Raw genomic sequence first — 17,726 nt, 5'->3', positions numbered from 1 at the left:
TCCAAAACTCAGATGTAGCCTTTTTTTCTTGTTACAGATATTTGCTATTTGCTGGCACATCTCCATAGTGATTACACCCATCTTCTATTTCCTATACATGTCTCTTTTAGCTCAAAGGCTCCCTGTGTATCTGCAACTATTTCCTAAACTACTGACCCATTTTTTTCTCTAATTGGAATGGTATGAAATTCCAGTATGTTATTTTTTAAAAGATCCCATCCCTCCTGTGTTCCCTTTATAAACTTTGCAGTTACACTGTGTGTATGTGGGTGCTTGCATTAATACTGTACATAATAATAATTATTATTATTCCTGTTGGTTTCATTGCTATGTTAGTTTTTGTTATTCCCTATTCCAAATTATTGAAATTTTTATTGATGCTTCATATTTTATGTTGTAAGCTGACATGAAAATTATGAGGGTAAGTAGAACACATTTATAGATGCAGTAAAGTCTGCCAAGTGGTAGATTGTGACAAAGAGATGGTGAACTCCAAACATTTAGCCTATTCTTTCCAGAAGTAGCCAGCTGCTCGGGTTTATCGTCCAGCCCATGTTACTCTTTTTAGTAGTGGTCATAAAAGAGAGAGAGGAAGAAGAGAGCTAATCCTCTCAAGATGTCAGGCTGACTGCTCTATTTTGACACATATCTGTGTTGCAGCTTACTACCTTTGCATTGTATTTCTTCCCTAGCTTTTGTTCCCTAGTTATATTGCTCTCCAATAAAGCAGCAGCTATGAAAAGGCTTGTTTTTGTATTGAGGGCTCCCCTACTGGACAGAGTTCTGAAATGTATTTAATAACTTTTAGTTTTCCGCTTATTTTTTTTCTTCATGGACTTGTGAGAGAAGAGGGTGTTTGTGTTTAGGGGGTGATCTTAAATCTCCAAGAGTCAATTTGGACTGTGGTGGGATATAAATGCAATGTATGTATGTATGTTTGGGTTTGAGAAGGTTGAAAGGGAAGGGTCAGAGTGTAATACGGAAATATATGCTGTTGAAGACAAATGGGTCAGTAAAGAGATAGCTGAAGATTAACCCCACCCAACAGGACTTGGACAATTATATCAGCCTGTCTTTCTTGGTGTGATCAAATCAACTTATAATAAAATGACAATCTTTGACTCTTATAGTGACCACCCAGTTGCGCCTTGACTGCTTATCATAGATGGAGGTTATTGAAACTTGGATGAGTTTATAACTCAGCTGTATAAACTACAGCGGGTGAGAGGAAGGCAGGATTTATTTTTCCTCAATGTGCATTGAATAAGCTTTGTAACCCTATCCTCTAATTTGGTGCATATTTGCATAGGAATATAATTAAATAACTGTTATAATCTGCTGTGAAAAATGCTAATTGTCTATCTGCTTTTTGGCAGTGCGACAACGTAAAGGTAGCATGAAAGGAAAAGGGGCTTCTCAATCCAGAACTTCAAAGGAAGCTAAAGCAAAGAAACAGACACCAACCAAACATAAAAAAGAAGACGTAGAAAAGATATTGAAAGATGGTAGAAGACGACGAACTGCTGAGCACGCTAGCAGTCAAGCAGATCTCCCTTACACTGGGAACTATAGTTTCATTTAGATGTTATTTTACCTTGATGTAGGTTTGGTAAACTTGATGTTCAAAATGCTGCATAAGGAAGGATAAAAAGAAAAGACACTTGGCTTTGAGATATAAATTAAGAAATGGTGCGTTCTTGTGTTATTTTTGGAAACCACTCACAATGTTTAAACGAATGCCTGGTATTTTCATTTACGGATGTAGTGGTGAAGTGCCCATATTTTTCCAAAGTCGATTCTTTTCAATAAATATGAAACTAAAGATTTTTTTATTTTTAAAGAATCTAGTAATGTTTACCACACTTTAACTTGGGAAGGTAAGATGACCCTTCTGGTGATACACATGTATTTCTGCTGTCAGTTCCTGAGCTGATGGCTAACATTGAAACTCACAACTGGCTAACCTGATGTGCTGCTTGGTTTCCATAACAATGTGAATTTTGCCAAGCAGTTGATGGTTCTGAAACAAAGATAAAGTACCTATCTTTCTGTGTTTGTGCTCCCAGAAATTTGAGTAGCCAGGAAGGGAGAATCAGTTTTTATTTTAAATGGGTATGAGTAGAGAACCAAAGCAATTGTTTCACCTGTTCAGTTGACAGAAACAAAGAATGCTGGACCACAAGGTCTTAGACACAACCAGTTCTCAATTATCTGAGACTTTAGGACCGTATCCTTACGATCTGATTTGCAGCATTAAATTGGTAGAATTCATGATTAAAAATTTCTGTTCAAAGTAATACAACAGCACAGAACTGATTTTAATTGAAGCTTAGTTGGAAAACTTATTATTGAATGAGGCTATTGTTTCATATGTGAGCCCTCTTAGGCTTGATACAAGATGTCTGTACTTGTAATTGAGGGTGAAAAAATGCTAGCAATTGTCTTGCTTAAGACTACTGATGGTGTTAACAATATTGAAGTATCCTATTGCTATGCCTCTGCTGTAGTAGATTTCATATGTTACACAATTGAATTATTTCTAAAATATATTTTCTTATTTTTTACTTTAGTTATGAATATAAATAAAAGGTTTTATGTTTTTATAACATGGCAATTATGTGTATAATTAGTTAGAGTGACTTTCTTGAATGTAATGATTTATTTTTTTTTTTAATCTGCGCTCAGTCATTACTGACTCTGTAGTGACTGCTTGGACGAGTCCTTGCAGTTTTCAAGGCAAGTGTTTCGGAAGTGGTTTGCCAGAGCCTCCTTCCTAGAGCAGAGCCCAGCTGGCGCGTGCAGGAGGTGGGGTTTCCGTTGCTTCGCGTCCTTTTCGAGCGAGCGCGGTTTCGCGTTTTTACTGGCAACTGCTCCCGACTCCTTTTTTCCAAGGCGCCACCAGCATTTTTCCTCCCACCGGAGTAAGAGTACCCATTTGTCTACTCACGTGAGTTTTCGACCTGTTGGGTTGACAGGAACTGGGGAGGAAACAGGAGCTCACCCTGTTTAACGCGAAGGCTGGACTCGAACCAAAGGTGGCTAGGAATACATCCAGACAGAGTGGTTAAATGTCTCTAAAAGAAGCCAAAACCCTTCCAGGCATATGTTAGCAAGAATGGAGGAAGAGCAATCCTCCCTCCCCACCTGTGCATGCTCTCTCTCTCTCTCTCTCTCTCTCTCTCACACACACACACACACATCTATCAGTCTCATCTAACAAATGTATATGGCTGACTATCTACCAGAGAAATTCAATCTTTAAAAGTGCTTTGATAGTTTTTCCTCAATTCTGGGACATGCCACAACACAGAGAACTGAAGATGTTTGCAAACATAGCCTTTTCTTACATGCCTTCCTCCATTAATTGACTCATTTTTTTGCTGTTTGTATTAATATTTAGGTGGGCTTGGACAGAGTGCCAGGCCCCACAGAGACAATCTGCCTGAAAATGCTCCCAAACCCTCTAGTCCAGAGCCATCTTCCTTAGGTTCACAGGATGCTAAAGGTTGGCATAACTAATTAGTTCATGTGAAATGCTTTCTTGATCACTCTGATCCCAGTGAATTCTGATCTGTCCAGCTTCCCCTCAATAGCATTCAAACTAAATCACTGAATTACTTGATAACTAAGTAACTTCAGATTGAGTTACTTATTCTACAGTTTGGCATGATGATAGAGGAATTTGCTATTGAATATGTAAACAGATTATCATATATAATACATACTGCATACATTTACATACCTACATGAGCTCCTTGGGTACTCAAACCAACATTAAGAATATATACTACAAATTGGCATTCTTGAGAAGGCTATACATAGAACCTTTGTATCTAACAGTTTAGATGTGAAGCTGTTGAAATTATGAGTGCAGTAAAAAGATTTTCTTGTCTTGAGACTTACGTTAAGAAATATCTAGACTTGGTTGGGGCACAGTTTTCTGACCTGCTCCAGTGGTGAATCATATTTGCAGAAGCAACTGATCCTGTGAGAAAAATGTATGCTGCCATTACATGCCTAATAGTTGTGTTGAGGACAGAAGGAAGTGACTGGATACAAATCCTTTTCTCCCAAGAAAACATTTTCTGGCCTCAGCCAAGTCACCCCAGTTGTATATGAGAGCCACCCACCCATTTTTTATATGGATTTCTACCATTATAGCTTGGCATCTCAATCTAAGCCACACAGATCCAATTGTGAAGTTAAATTTATGAATTTAGTGCCTATTAATCTGCCCATCCCCATTCTCTGGCCAATTTAATACTGTATACTGTTTTGGAACTAGAATGGAGAACTGTCTGAAATATGACAGCTGTGCTCTGGGTGTGCATGTGGTAATGATGGCTGTCAATCATAGAGCTCCAGTTGGTGGAGAGCAACACTTAAAAGGTTTTTAATTATGAACTGGCTTATGAATGTGCAATGTTTATTGGGTAAAGAGCTGCACATAACCTTTAGATGGCATGCAAAAAATTACACCCACAACAGACTACACACACATTGCCTACCCTCCTTCCAGGAGAAATGTCAAAGAAAACTGGGTGGAGATGGGGGAAAGAGGAAGAGGGAAATTAGGAAGAGAAAGGAAACGAGAGAGAACAAAATTGGATGGAGATGAGACAAGGAGAAGAGATCACTGAAGAGGAAAGAAAGCCTGTTCAGGTTGAATTCCCAGGCAAGCAGCCCCTCCCAAGCAATAGTGATTTTCATTTCCACACATTGGTTCAACAATGGCTATTGTTCTTTTCAGTGTCTAATGCATAATGACTGTTCCATGGCTCAGACTGTTCTGGCAGGTGCATTACTCAGTAATGCTTGATATCTGTTCAAGGTAAAACCACAGTTCAGTCATAGGAAGCTGGGAATGTATGTGATTCATTGCAATAAAAAAATCTGTTTTCCACAGAGGAAGCCATACCATTTGCAGAAACTAGGGGCATCACAGACAATAGACCTGTAGAAGAAGTGACCCGTCCTTGCCTCCAAATGTTTACATTGTGCCTGCAATTCTAATTGTACTTATTTCTTATTTCTGAATAAACTTCACACCATTTCCTTGAGACAAGGTAGACATCTATAGAATGGTTATGCTGATTGGCTGGGGCATGTATGTTGGAACTTCACCACACTGGCAAAACACTTGCTATTTTTATGAGTGGTCTAGCGTACACTCTGATTTTCATGAGACCAGTTGGGGATTGTTGAAATTCTGTAAAGCAAAAGAATACACCATCTTGCTTCAAATGCTATTCATACATATTTAAGTCTCCAGCCTTTTTTTATTTATTTATACAAGGATTCAAAGAACATAATTCAACAGTGCAAGGTAGTTACAAGTAACTTGATAACCAAAAGAAATATATAAATGACCAAGTTTGCCAATGTGTGAAATAAATCTTAGGTTTTGCAGACAGAACTGCACTTCTGTTTTGTTTTGCTTTTTTTTAAAGCCAAGATGTAGTCTGGATATATTTGTATCTTAACTCCTTAACAAGCCCACCAGAAAACAACAGGTTTTTGTCATTGAAAGGATAAATAGCAATGCTCTTAAAGCTTCTGTTGACCTCTTTCTCCTTCTGAAACAGACATTATGGCACATGAAAAGAATACATTATATCATTTCTGGTTTCAAAAGGCTTGGGGACCACACTCTATAGCATAAGGTTTTTAAATACCAAAATATAGCACTGCCATAACAAAAGTAAACCTAAAAAAAATTCTGACCCCATGACAAAAGACCGGGGCTCAAATGATGGGTGATGGTGGCAGACTCATTGAAATCAATCCAATTTCGTATTAAGCAGAGAACTGATGTCAGATTTAAGAGCATGGAGGACATGCAAGCACAGGATACTTCTGCTGCTGCTGTAATTTAATTCCATGTGGTCTTTCAGCTAGTGAAGAAGGCCACACATCCCCATCTCCATGTTCTTTTCTAGGGCTGGCTGTGCTTCAGCAATGATTTCAAAGAGGTGCTTCAGAACGTGTGGGGACATGTGCAGCACCTTTTCAAAGTGGCAGTATCTTTTTTTCATGCTTCTGGCTGCTTTAATGAATTGTCCTTTTAAAGTACTGCTAATGTGCATCTCTAATGTAATGAATTAAAACAGTCGTGCATTATCGAGTTAATAGGGAAGTCTGAAAAATGATGTAGCTACCTCCAAGAGATACTGTGTTCATGTTCCCAATGCATCACAAAGACCTCTTCTAAATCACTTTTGAAGCATGAACAATCCTACTCTTTTCACCTCAATTTTTTTTTATATTCCTTTCTTTTAGAAATGATTCAGGAAGGCTTCAGGTTTTTTAAAACCAATACATTGTCAGTTTCACGCATAGTTTGAGTCTTAGAAAAGGCTCCAAAGTGTTTTAAGTTTACAGCTCTCCAGCAAGTTGGCAGATTTTCACTCAGAGAAGGAAATGGCAGATGTTTTTTCCCCTGCATGATGTATAGCAGTTTATTTCTTTGTGTATTTACAGACATACATTTACAACACTAATTGAATGTGGCACTTTCCACTTTCTCTGGCATTCAAGCATGTTCAAAGGAGGCAGGATATTTGATTTCCATGCCTCATTTGTATTCACTTTAAGAATACATTCATTTTAAGAATGATGTAACTGAAAATAAAAAATAAATGTATTAGATAGATTAGATCAATAATGAAAGTGGATGGGAGTACTGTTTTACTCACAGGGGATTTAAATAATGTGTACAAAACTAGGTGTACTTTGCAACTAAGAATTCCTTCTGGCATCACTCTTTGTTAATCAAGTTTTCAAATCTCAGACAGCCTCCAATACTGAATGGGGTGATTAGGGAACTAATTTTTTCCAGTATTAAATAAAACAGAACCAGAATACTTCAACTGAATTCATTTGCTTGCACTCTCTGTCTCATCCCTTTGAATGCTAAGATGCTAGAAATGGTTTCCTTGTTTGTAACTAGGAATGTTTCAGAATTGATAACAGCTTCTGCCTCTTTGAAGGCTGTTCCTAAGAAACACAACATTCATTTTTGCTTTAAGACAAAGAATAGAAAGATTTCAGCATTTATGAAAAGCCTATATATTTTTTAAAAAAGTTATGCTTTCATATCACTTGCTTCCCTAAGAGAAGCTATGATATGAAATAAAGTGAATTAACATCAAAGTTCACTTCAAGTCTTCCTGTTAATCAGTCAAAATGGTAGGGTTGGTTTGATATAACAAAATTTTGGAAAAAAGAGAAAAATAAATGCTTACAGGTAAAGCTCAGGACCCAAAGCAGAGAGTTGTATAAGCACAAATGCCCCAAAAGAAATACATGTGTGGACACATTGGTGTCAACCTGTGATTGGCTCTCTCTTTCTATATCCTTATCCAAATCATCCTCATATCAGATCTGGCATATAATAACAATATTTAAGAAAAGTTTGCAAAATTGATGATCTGATAGGCATTAAGTTAATTAAACCAACATAATATGGGATAATTTGGCTCTGCTTACTCTTTCCACCAACATAACTGTGAGCAGGTTTCCTTGAAAAACTCAGCAGAAATTTTGATAAATTTCTAGGTATATTTGATAGTATCTAACTGGGCCCTAGGCGCATCAATTCATGCAACTTCTAATTTTGATTACAGGATAATAATACAGACACACAAAAATCACAAAATAATTTCTTTGTATTATCCCTTTGGTAAATATTGACTCTTGTCACACTTATTAATAATAGGAAGATTTTCAGCCTCTAGCTCAGAAGGCTTTCTAGACAGACATCTTCCCATGTCTTTCTCTACCAGTGTTGTATATACAGCTCCGTATTACGTTTTTGTTTTAACTTGAAAGCTACTGTCAAAGGATCCTGCAATACCCAAATCTTTTACTCCTGCTCCCCTGAGTGTGGGAATAATATTAGTGGGTGACAATTATTACTTTTAGCAGACAAACACATTTGCAAAATTAAGGACCTTCGTTCCAAATTCTAGGATAACGAATTCCTTCATTAATTGAGTTTGTACAAAATAATACTCTTACATCCATGCAAAGGAAAGACTATTTGCCCTTTGGTGAATGGAAAATTATGAGCTGAAACCCTTTTACAGCAATCTGAAACTGTATAAATTAAAAAGATGTATTGTTCTGAACCAATATAATGCACTCTTGGCTACAGTTAAATAAAAATATGAGATATTGCATATTTTATTTCAGTCAATGAAAATGGTGTTGCCTTGGGGGGGGGATATTTGTTCTGTTCATTAAACCTATCTGCCAGGATCTGTCATAGCCCCTAGGTATCTCTTTCTGGCAAATTAAAGGGTTTTTTAAATGGAGGACAGAAGGAAAGGCCTAATATAAGAAAGAAAAAGAAAAAGAAAGAAAGAAAGAAAGAAAGAAAGAAAGAAAGAAAGAAAGAAAGAAAGAAAGAAAGAAAGAAAGAAAGGGAAAAAACCAACTCTAGCACTGCCAGGTTATCACAAACCATAAAGAACTTTCATCTCTCTCATTTTGCCAAGTTGAATTAAGTTGAATTAAATATGTCCACCTTTTTGGCAAAGTTAAGACTCAGCCACTACAGTTTCTTTTGCAGCTGCTCAAACAAGTTACCGCCACAGGCACTGGGCTGCCATAGCAGCCAAAGAAAGTAATAAAAGGAAGTATGAAGGCAAAAGTACATTGCTGCTATTTCCACCAATGCCTTGTCCTGACTGTTTAGGCATAGGATGTATCTCTGGTGGCCTGGTGCTAGAATTCTTGGACAGTCTTTTGCCGCAGACCTCATCCAGGCAGCCATCACCACTTCCAGAACCACTGATGTCATCACCTGGCCAAAGCAAAATTCAAATTAGTGTGATACTTCTTAAAAAGGCTGAAGTGCTGACAATGTGTTTGTTCTAAAGGCAGTAGAAGTTAAACTGCAACTGCCTGTCATGCAGAACACAGGAATGCAGAATTAGATTCACTTCCAGCATAATCTTTCCTTTCCAAAATGTCAGTAGTTCCTAGATAGACTCCATGGGTAGTCCTAGAAATTAACAATAGTGGGTGGCTACAAGGAAGGTGCTACATCCTAGTACATATCTCTGGAAGTATGCTAATCTCCTCAGAACCAAATGGAAAGCTGAAGAGGCAGAGAACATCATAGGGGCTGGGGGGTTGGTGGTGAGCAACCTCATTATTTTGCCTGGAAAATGAATATTTCATGACTGACCATGCCTATCATGACAACTACTTGGTAAGCCCCCACCCTGCAATGTAGCAATTTTGAAACACCATCTATTATATGATCTTAAAACTTCATATCTGCCCACCAGTCAAAAATGCTTGGGGATCTTGGATTAAACTAAAGAACTAGATAGTGCATTCTGTCTTGACTAATCTGAAATAAGGACTATCCTCTAGTTCTATAATTACAAACTGCTGCATCAGGTTATATTTGGGAAAGATGGGAAGCAAGTTTATTCCATCAGTGCTGAACTGTTTTCATTCCAGCAGGTTGCTGTAGGAGTGTTATTTTTAAGAACTGATTCTTAAATCAGTTATAAGAATTCTTGTGCTATAGGGGCTCTCTTTGGGGCAGAATTTATTTCACATATTAATCTTGTTCTGGATGACTCACTGGTTTCTGCGGATGCTCATATTTTCTTAAATTATATACCAATGGACTGGACACTAAGAAAATGAGAACAGAAATTGACACTAAGTACTGTTAGATTTCCTCCCCAAAAAAGTGGGGGTGGGGGGGGAGAAAAGAAACACTACAAGGTTGAAAGGACTTTCACTCTCTATTATACAGTGGTCTGAAGTGCTCACCTCTCTTTTTGTATTTGAACAAATAGTTTCCTGACAGGTGTCCTGCTTATACAATTTATATGATTGACTTCCCTTTGTTCCTAATATTAAATAAAGTAATATAAATGTTAATTTAGTTTTGTGACATGACAGACAGACAGATATATCTCTATCTCTATCTCTATCTCTATCTCTATCTCTCTATCTCAGATTAATTTTGATTAGTGTATGAGAGTTGTAAGTTTGTAGATGTGCACATTTTGGGGATGCCTGCATAAAGTATGGCTATAGCAAGCCAACACCCCAGAGAAGAATAAAAGCATGCTGGTTATAAATAAACATTAGTGCTTCCTGACACTGGGGGAGTGCTTTCTTCCAGGGTAAAAATTAACAGAGAGGGATAATTTTCCTCTGCTCTGAGAAGCTGTGTATCACAACTGTGTATAAACCTCTCTTTTGCTTACTGAACATAAAATGTTATGAATGGTCCCACTTTCTCAGCATTGTACCTACTTGTATCCTGGAAATCCACATCATTTCCATTGTATGCATTGCGCAATCGATTTGTCATAATTTTCAGTTGCATGATTTGCTGGCGAATAGTCATGTCTGGTTTGGTGATGTCGACCTCAACCTCTGGGTTATTGATCTGATTGGCTAGACCGTCTCCCATCACATCTGGAAGGTATCTGCAAAGAGTATATATGTGTTCATGCTGGAAGCTAATTCTGGAGAACTGGACTTCATGGCATTTCTCTGGGGATCCAACCAGAGCTATTGGGTGGGTGGGAGCCTAATCTGCTCTTTTTATTTCTGATTTCCCATTTTCTTTTCTTTTCTTATTGTTACCTACTAACTAGTTACCAAGGAAAAGTGGCGAAAGAAAAGTGGTAAAATTAAACCAGTAAGGACAGCAGAAAGTGAAAAGTAATTGTTTTACTCACTATCTCCTCTTTGTGTTGTATAAATCTAGCCAAAGCTCCTTTGGGCATGAATGATTCACGTGAACATCTGCTAGGTTCTCTTTTGGCTAGGGCCCAGCAGTGTAGCTGCCTCCAGGCTCAGCCCTGCCCAGGGAATTTGGTACAGCCCTGAGAGTGTGGAAGAACACTGAATTGCCTCCTCATTTCATGCCCCATCCTGCTTGATCTGTCTGCCACATTTGTAACCTGGAAGAGCCAGTATAGAAGTATACCTACGGAAATGTTGGAGCCTGTGGAGAACTTGTCCCTGTCCTTGGAGCTGGAAGAGGAAGAGGGCCCCAGAGTAAGACTGGGTTCTGAAAGTGAATCAGCTTTTCATGGGTGGGGGGAGGAAATATCAAATTTGAGAGAGGTCACAAGTCCCCCACTGCCTGGAGAAGCTGACAGTTGTGTTACTGGGCTTCCTCTTCTGATAACTGCCAAATTTATTCTAGTGTTTAATCAGTGTTTCTCAACCTTGGGAACGTTAAGATGTGTGGACTTCAACTCTCCATGCTGACTGGGGAATTCTGAGTGTTGAAGTCAACACATCTTAAAATTGTCAAGGTTGAGAAACCTTGGTTTAGAAGAAAGCAGCCTTCCCAGATGGCTCTCAAAGGCAGTTACAATGACTTAGGGAAATGGAAATAAAATATCAGTGATTTTTGTGGTCAGCTGCCTCAGACTTTTTAAATTAGTCCAAATCCACTCTTCTCTTTTGAGCTTCTTTATCTGCTTGCATGGGTCTTGTCTAAATAAAGAAAAAGATGAGATCTCAATGAATTATGACATTGCCTGTCTCATCTGATTTCCCTCCTACCAACCTCTGAAATAGAAATTCACTTTTCCAAGCTCTAAAACTTCATAAAAGTGTCAGATGAGAGTAGGAGTTTCCCAGTGTTGCTTGGTACAATTGCTTCTGATGATCCCTAAAGCACTGAATGGTTTTTGACCTGGTTATTTGAGGAGTTCCTTCTCTATATCAACTTGCCTACATACGGAAGTTCTTTTTGATGGCTCTCTTATATGTCCCAACAATCTCCAAGGTCTGTTTGGTTGGCACTAAGGAGAAGCTGATACTTTCTGGGGACTGTGTCACACCCTATAAGTCATGTGCAAAGGTGGCCCATCTCATTTTTTCCATTAACACATTCCCAAAAGTTGGCAAATATTTTCAAGGGAGGCCTCCATTTAGAAATTTTATATGTTGTTTTAATGTGTTCTTTAAAAAAAAGAGGAAAAAAATTAAAAAGTTTTGATTGTTGTGTATCAATATACTTATTACAAAGGAAAATTTCAAATATTTCTTTGTTATGCATTGCCTAAAATGTTTTGAAGCATAGATGAGATATAAATGTTTTAAACTATTTCATACACTTAAATGGGCTTTATTATTTCACAACTGATTAGACTTACCTGCCTTTGGTCATTCCATTCCAGCACCTGTCCTCATTCACAGAACCAGGGGATATTTTTTCATTACAAAGTGTTGTTGGGAGGAGAGCCCAGAAGTCCCTTACTTCCCTCAGCTTCCCTTTGGCATCTGAAACCTGTCAGCATGAAGAATAATTAAGACTGAAGAAGTCATTTTAACACAAACAGCTTTACATTTTAAATGCCAGAGCATTCAAATATTGTGATGTGAGTAAAAACAATGCAAGGCTGCTGTAACTGTCCCTGAACTGTTATCTGTTTGAGTATATAACAACAGTTAAAGATATGGTATTTTACCATATCCTGAGTGTCATTACATAGCAAGTTGGCTTACAAGGAAATCTCCAGCTTAGAAATGCTAGCTTGTATAAAATGGTATGGGCATGCTTGAGATAAAATTGGTTTTTGGTTGTATTTGTGGCATACTGTCCCAAACTGATCAATACTGTCCTTACCATTATCTGAGAATGCTACACACGGCATGGATACAACCAAGGCTAGTAAGCCAGTCTATACCTCCTCTATTTTATTAAAAAGTATTATGTGAAAGCCTTGATTGTCCAAAGCCATGATGGGTGTCAGAGGTCAATATCTGTCGGGCAATCTAATGATAACAATGGCATATAGATTGTGACATGGAGGAGGAGTAAATGGGAAAGGGCATACATTAACAAATGAAATGAAAAAAAGGCTACATTGTGTAACTGTGAAACTAAGAGAAAGGGCAAGGATGTAATAGATCTGAATAAAGGTGGTCTGATCTTGTGGAGTGGCATTGATGAATTCATGCCAGGAACTGAAAGTGTAGGTTTAATTATGCATTAAGATGATAAAATACATTTCACCTAGGCTAATATGGGTGCATATGAAAGCAGGAATCCATAGGTGAATGGCAGTTGTGAACCAGAAATGAGTTTGGGGAAAAATAGTGCAGCATTCTGAATAAATTGACCCTGGAGGAAATTTGTTTTTATTCTGTTACGTTAATGAATGGAAGGGTGGGAATGAGACAAGAAAGTGCCAAAGAACTGACTGAATCATTCAGAGACTTAAAATGAATGAGAATGGTTATTGTTTGGGGCTTGGAAAAAAAAGGCTGTTTCAAAGCAGAAGTCTATTTACACATACAAAGGGCAAAGGACTGAATATAAACCTAAATGCATGATTGATTTGATAATTTACAAATCAATTAGTGAAGGATACAAGGTTGATAAGAGGTTCTGAATGGACAGGCCATTTTTGGTAAAGTTAGGAGTGGAACTAGGAAAAAAATGGCCATGAAAATACAAGGAAAAAATGAAAGAAACAAGAGCTGAAGTAGAATGATTGCAAGAAGAGAAACTATGAGTCCTGTAGGAAAAAGTATTAAAAGACAGATTAGTGTTCCAAGAAAATGAACAGAAAACAGGCACAAGGAGAGAGGAAGCTGCTTGGAACAGAGTGAAAATAATGTCATAGTGTGCCGCAGGACTCTATTAGTTATGCAGATGGAAAGTATGAAAAAAGACGCTTGATGAAATGGTAAAGTGGAATAGGCTGTGAATGGGAAAAATTGTACACAAGAAAAGGACTTCTGCAAAAAAAAAAAAAAAAAAAGGATATAAGGTGTATAAAAAAGAAAAAGTTGCAAACAATGTAGCCAAAAAGAGCAAGGAATGGTTAAAATTAAAAGAGGGAGAGAAAATGCAGAGCAATACCGCTAGAAAAAATGTTTTGGAAGCAAACGAAGAGGGCTAAACAAGGGGCCTCCAGCAGAGTGAATGAAATTAAAAATAAAAGTGATGAGATGATTTGGGATGAAACTGAACTGAAGGAACACTGGAAGGAGTATTTTTGAGATTTATATGGGAATAACTGTTAGTATCAAAGAAAAAAATGGATGAAAAGGTATAAATGCTGTAAGAAAGTGGAAAAATGGCAGGGTGCAGATATAAATGGTATAAGCAGATGTGGTCTGCTTATGGATGTGTTTGTATGACTTTTTTAAATGTGTGAAGATTGCATATCTGACTGAGACTTGAAAGAATGCCTGTTTTCTTCCCCTCTACAAAGGTAAAAGTCACAAGGGCAAGGGCAAAGGCAAAGGCTTCAGGAAGATTAGTATAAGTGCAGCAGGGAAGATGTTTGCAAGAATTGGGACTGAAAGGGTACGAGATGACATGGAGCAAAATTTAGGAAAACCATTATGGCTTTATGCCACGGAGGGCATGTGCAGATCTTGCTCAGTTTTTGCTCTGAAACAGATTACTGAGAAAGGGAATAGGATACTTAAAGAGAATAGGTGGGAAAACAAGAAATTATAGACTCAGAAACGTGTGTTAAATACAGACCAAGAAATCTTTAATGACGCCAGCTTTCAGGGACAAGATTCTCAGATAGCACTTTTTATATTTGATGAAGACTTCATATTTTTATGATTTTAAGCCTAGTTTACACTTCTGTTTGGATTCGTGCAATTATAATGAAAAGGGAATAATACATGTGATAGTTAAATAAAGCAAATAAGTAAATAAAAGTTGTGTGGTTGTTTCTTTTGAAGAATGTGACTGATGTGAGAATTCTTTAGGCTTGAATAAAGGCTAGTGATGGAAATGGAATTTGATGCTATTGAAAGACACCCCAAAACAAAAGGAGGAGAAAGGTTATGTTTCAAGAGAGTACTAAAGAAAATAAACTGGCTACTCCACAGTAAAAATATTTACAGTTCAGGCACTTTCATTGCACACTGAAGCAATAATTTTCAACTGAGAGCAATATAATTCTATTTAAATATCTTTCAGAGGAAGATACAAAGTAGTGCAGATCACATTCACCTGGTTTGAGTCTTATGTTAATAATACTGGGGAATTTTGCTGCCAATGCTAGTCGTATTTAGATGTTGGACAAGATCTGGAGAGACTCAACCCATCAGCTAACTGTATGCATTTTGCAAACGTATTATGTTCTATCAAACTGTTCCAGATTGGCTGTGGTTTAGCTGAACCCCCAGAATGATTTTACACAGTGAGTAGGGCAAGGCTGGTATCCCTCTCTCCTTTCCTTTAGAACCACAGATACATGGTACTACTACTGCCTCCTTTGCATGACGTGTATGCCTGTTCTCAATGGCTTTTCCTCCCCTTTGCTGCTACCAATATTCCACTACATCATATCCCCTTGTTTCTTCTGCCCCAAATCTTCCAGCATCTTCTCTTCCTTTCTTTCCCTACCTCAGCTACCAGTGACTCAGTGCTGAATATCCCACTAACTTGACTAATCCAGGTATTCCCAGTGCCTGTCCTGTCCTGTCCTTCCCTGCCCTCCTTCAGCTTTGACTGCTGATGTCCCAATGTGCTATATTCATTTCCCTCCCTGCCCTGCTTTCAGTCAGCCACTACTATTGCCAAGGACTCTCCCACTCCCTGTTTGAACACTTTTGCCCAGATCAATTATTTTGGTCCATATCCAGAACAAAACAGCACCATTTGTTCCATATGGAGGCCAAACATGCATATTTTTACTAGGGCATGAACCAATTAAAAAAAAAAAAAGACACTTTGTACATGAACAGTTTTGCACATCTCTAAAATATACGATAAAATAGTGTAATTCATTGTTATTGTAAAGTATGTCCTCTATGTGTCTGAGTTGCCTATTATTACTAGTTGAGACAGAAACATTTTTACTTGCTGAGAGCCTAAGTAAGTGAAAAACAACTCCTTATATGGGTAAGAGGGGATGTTAAGGATATAGTTTGTCTAAAAAGTATATTTTGGTGATTGGCTAAAAGGGTGCTGATTTTCATTTGTACTAATTACTGATGTGTATTCTTCCAATGTAATAAGACCCCACACTGAAACTATACTGTACTTAGATGTATTCCGTGACATAATGAATATACTCTCAAGACCCAGTGAGCATTTTGATCAACAGACTACACAAGCAGTTCTAGTGCAGAATCTATCAAGTGAACACTTTGTTTGCACTCACAAATTTCTCTGAACTAAGCCCGGAAGGTTTATCTTCATTGACATATTTTCCCCGCCTCTTCTTATCTTCAACATTGGCAGCTTTTGTATTGAGTTTGGGATTTCCACAACCTTGAAAAATCTGGGAAAAACAAAGAAAACCACATCTCAAAAAAAGAAATTTCTATTAAATCACATCTGCACAACGCTTACTTCATCAATATTATATTTACTTACAATTCATTTCAAATATGAGGACATTCTGATTTCCAACCTATTTCAGACCAGAAAAATGTTATGTTTTTGTTTTGTTTGTTTCAGAAGGATGATTTAAAAATGTGTGGCAGAACTAGCTCTGTTTTTCTAACTTCTTTAAGCTCTCAGAAACTAGTATCAGTATGGGATTTCATATATGGCTAATAATTAGCATGATTAAAAAAACCCAGCCTAGAGCTTTCTTTTGCTGATTTGCTTAACACTCTGATGATAATGGATTTCGAGGCCTTGCTCACTCTCTGAACTGATGGCTTTATACTAGATTATATTATCACTGTATTTTATGTAGCACTACTATGTCCTCTTTTTTTCCTTCTGCCAGCCTATTGGTGACTTATTTACTTGCTAGTCAGTTCCTGTTGCACTTTCCTTCAGCAGCTGTTAGAGTTCTTTCAACCCACAGGAATAATAGCTGGGCTCCAGGAACTCAGATTATGCTGTTGTTCACATCAGGGTCAATTGGATGGGGAACGGCAGTTTTTGGACTTGTGATGGAGCAAGTTCCTTTTATGCTGGACTAAAATATCACATTCTGCTCAGAAACACAGCTATGAAAAATGTTCAGAAACCAAAGGTGATGAGGAAGAGACTGATGAATGTCTCAGGAGAAGTGGGCTCAGCTCCTGTGTTGGAAAGGAGACACATTCCAGCCAACACATACAAATTAAAGGTGACAGGTCTGGGGTTTAATACTTCTCATATGACAGTAAAAGTGGCATTTCCACCTGTTGAGCACTGAAGAATGGCAGCCATAACACGTCTATTTTTTATTAGTAGAAACAATGGAATCCTCTCATGGTAACTTGTCCTTGAATGTCACTGGCTAAAAATACCCAGGGTATGATTCAGAGGCACTTGGGATGCTTGGGTGATAGTTTACAAGAAATACCACGAATACCACTTCAAGTTCCAGGGGGAAAAAATAAGAAAAATATAGGCAATTAAATAATTATAGATAAGAGGTAAATTTATATTCTGAACCTCACAATCTAGCTCTTACCTTGGCTGTTATAGATTCTTTGTTTTCTTGCATGTTTGAAATGGCTTCCGCAATCCTAGCATGAATTGTACCAATTACAATATCTACATTAGATGGTCCATCAAAACGGTCAGCCACCAAGAGTAATGAATCTATTGGGGAAAAGAATAAACAGATACTGGCTAAGAAGCATATCATGCAAACCATTTGAGATGGTTTCTTTATAATTATTAGAAACTAATATTGAAAGTACAGGATATCTCAATAAGATATTTTATATATTCATTTATATCCTAGATATTCAGATGCCATGATGTGTCTACAATTACAAAGATCAGACTAGTGCAAACAGTG

General features: G+C 37.6%; 2 protein-coding genes across 6 annotated transcripts in view; one reads left to right on the top strand and one right to left on the bottom strand.

The window, feature by feature from the left end:
- ANKMY1 (ankyrin repeat and MYND domain containing 1) overlaps window positions 1–2,924 on the top strand; it is a 44,930-nt gene extending 42,006 nt beyond the window's left edge. Inside the window, exon 18 of one of the 2 annotated variants that reach the window (XM_088132333.1) lies at window positions 1,377–2,924. In XM_088132333.1, coding sequence (XP_087988459.1) covers window positions 1,377–1,582 — 206 coding nt within the window. In that variant the 3' untranslated portion in view covers window positions 1,583–2,924. The remainder of the gene's footprint in view (window positions 1–1,376) is intronic. The other variant, XM_088132335.1, reaches the window with a different exon arrangement.
- Window positions 1–17,726, bottom strand: part of GPC1 (glypican 1) — a 261,586-nt gene that overhangs the window by 25,742 nt on the left and 218,118 nt on the right. For 2 of the 4 annotated variants that reach the window (XM_088132336.1, XM_088132338.1), the window contains exons 5-9: window positions 17,394–17,524; window positions 16,140–16,259; window positions 12,153–12,286; window positions 10,288–10,463; window positions 5,254–8,806 (exon numbers count right to left, since the gene is read on the bottom strand). In XM_088132336.1, the coding sequence (XP_087988462.1) occupies window positions 8,586–8,806; window positions 10,288–10,463; window positions 12,153–12,286; window positions 16,140–16,259; window positions 17,394–17,524 (782 nt within the window). In that variant the 3' untranslated portion in view covers window positions 5,254–8,585. Of the gene's footprint in view, window positions 1–5,253; window positions 8,807–9,666; window positions 9,876–10,287; window positions 10,464–12,152; window positions 12,287–16,139; window positions 16,260–17,393; window positions 17,525–17,726 lie in introns of those variants that run through there. The other 2 variants (XM_088132337.1, XM_088132339.1) reach the window with 2 other exon arrangements.

Source organism: Python bivittatus, unplaced genomic scaffold, assembly GCF_059951505.1.
Source record: "Python bivittatus isolate LINGU-HERP-01145 unplaced genomic scaffold, Pbiv_v1 ctg000980_np1212, whole genome shotgun sequence".
In the NCBI taxonomy this organism is placed as follows: Eukaryota; Metazoa; Chordata; class Lepidosauria; order Squamata; family Pythonidae; genus Python; species Python bivittatus.
Note: the sequence above shows the minus strand (reverse complement) of the source record. Positions and strands in the feature narration are given on the sequence as shown.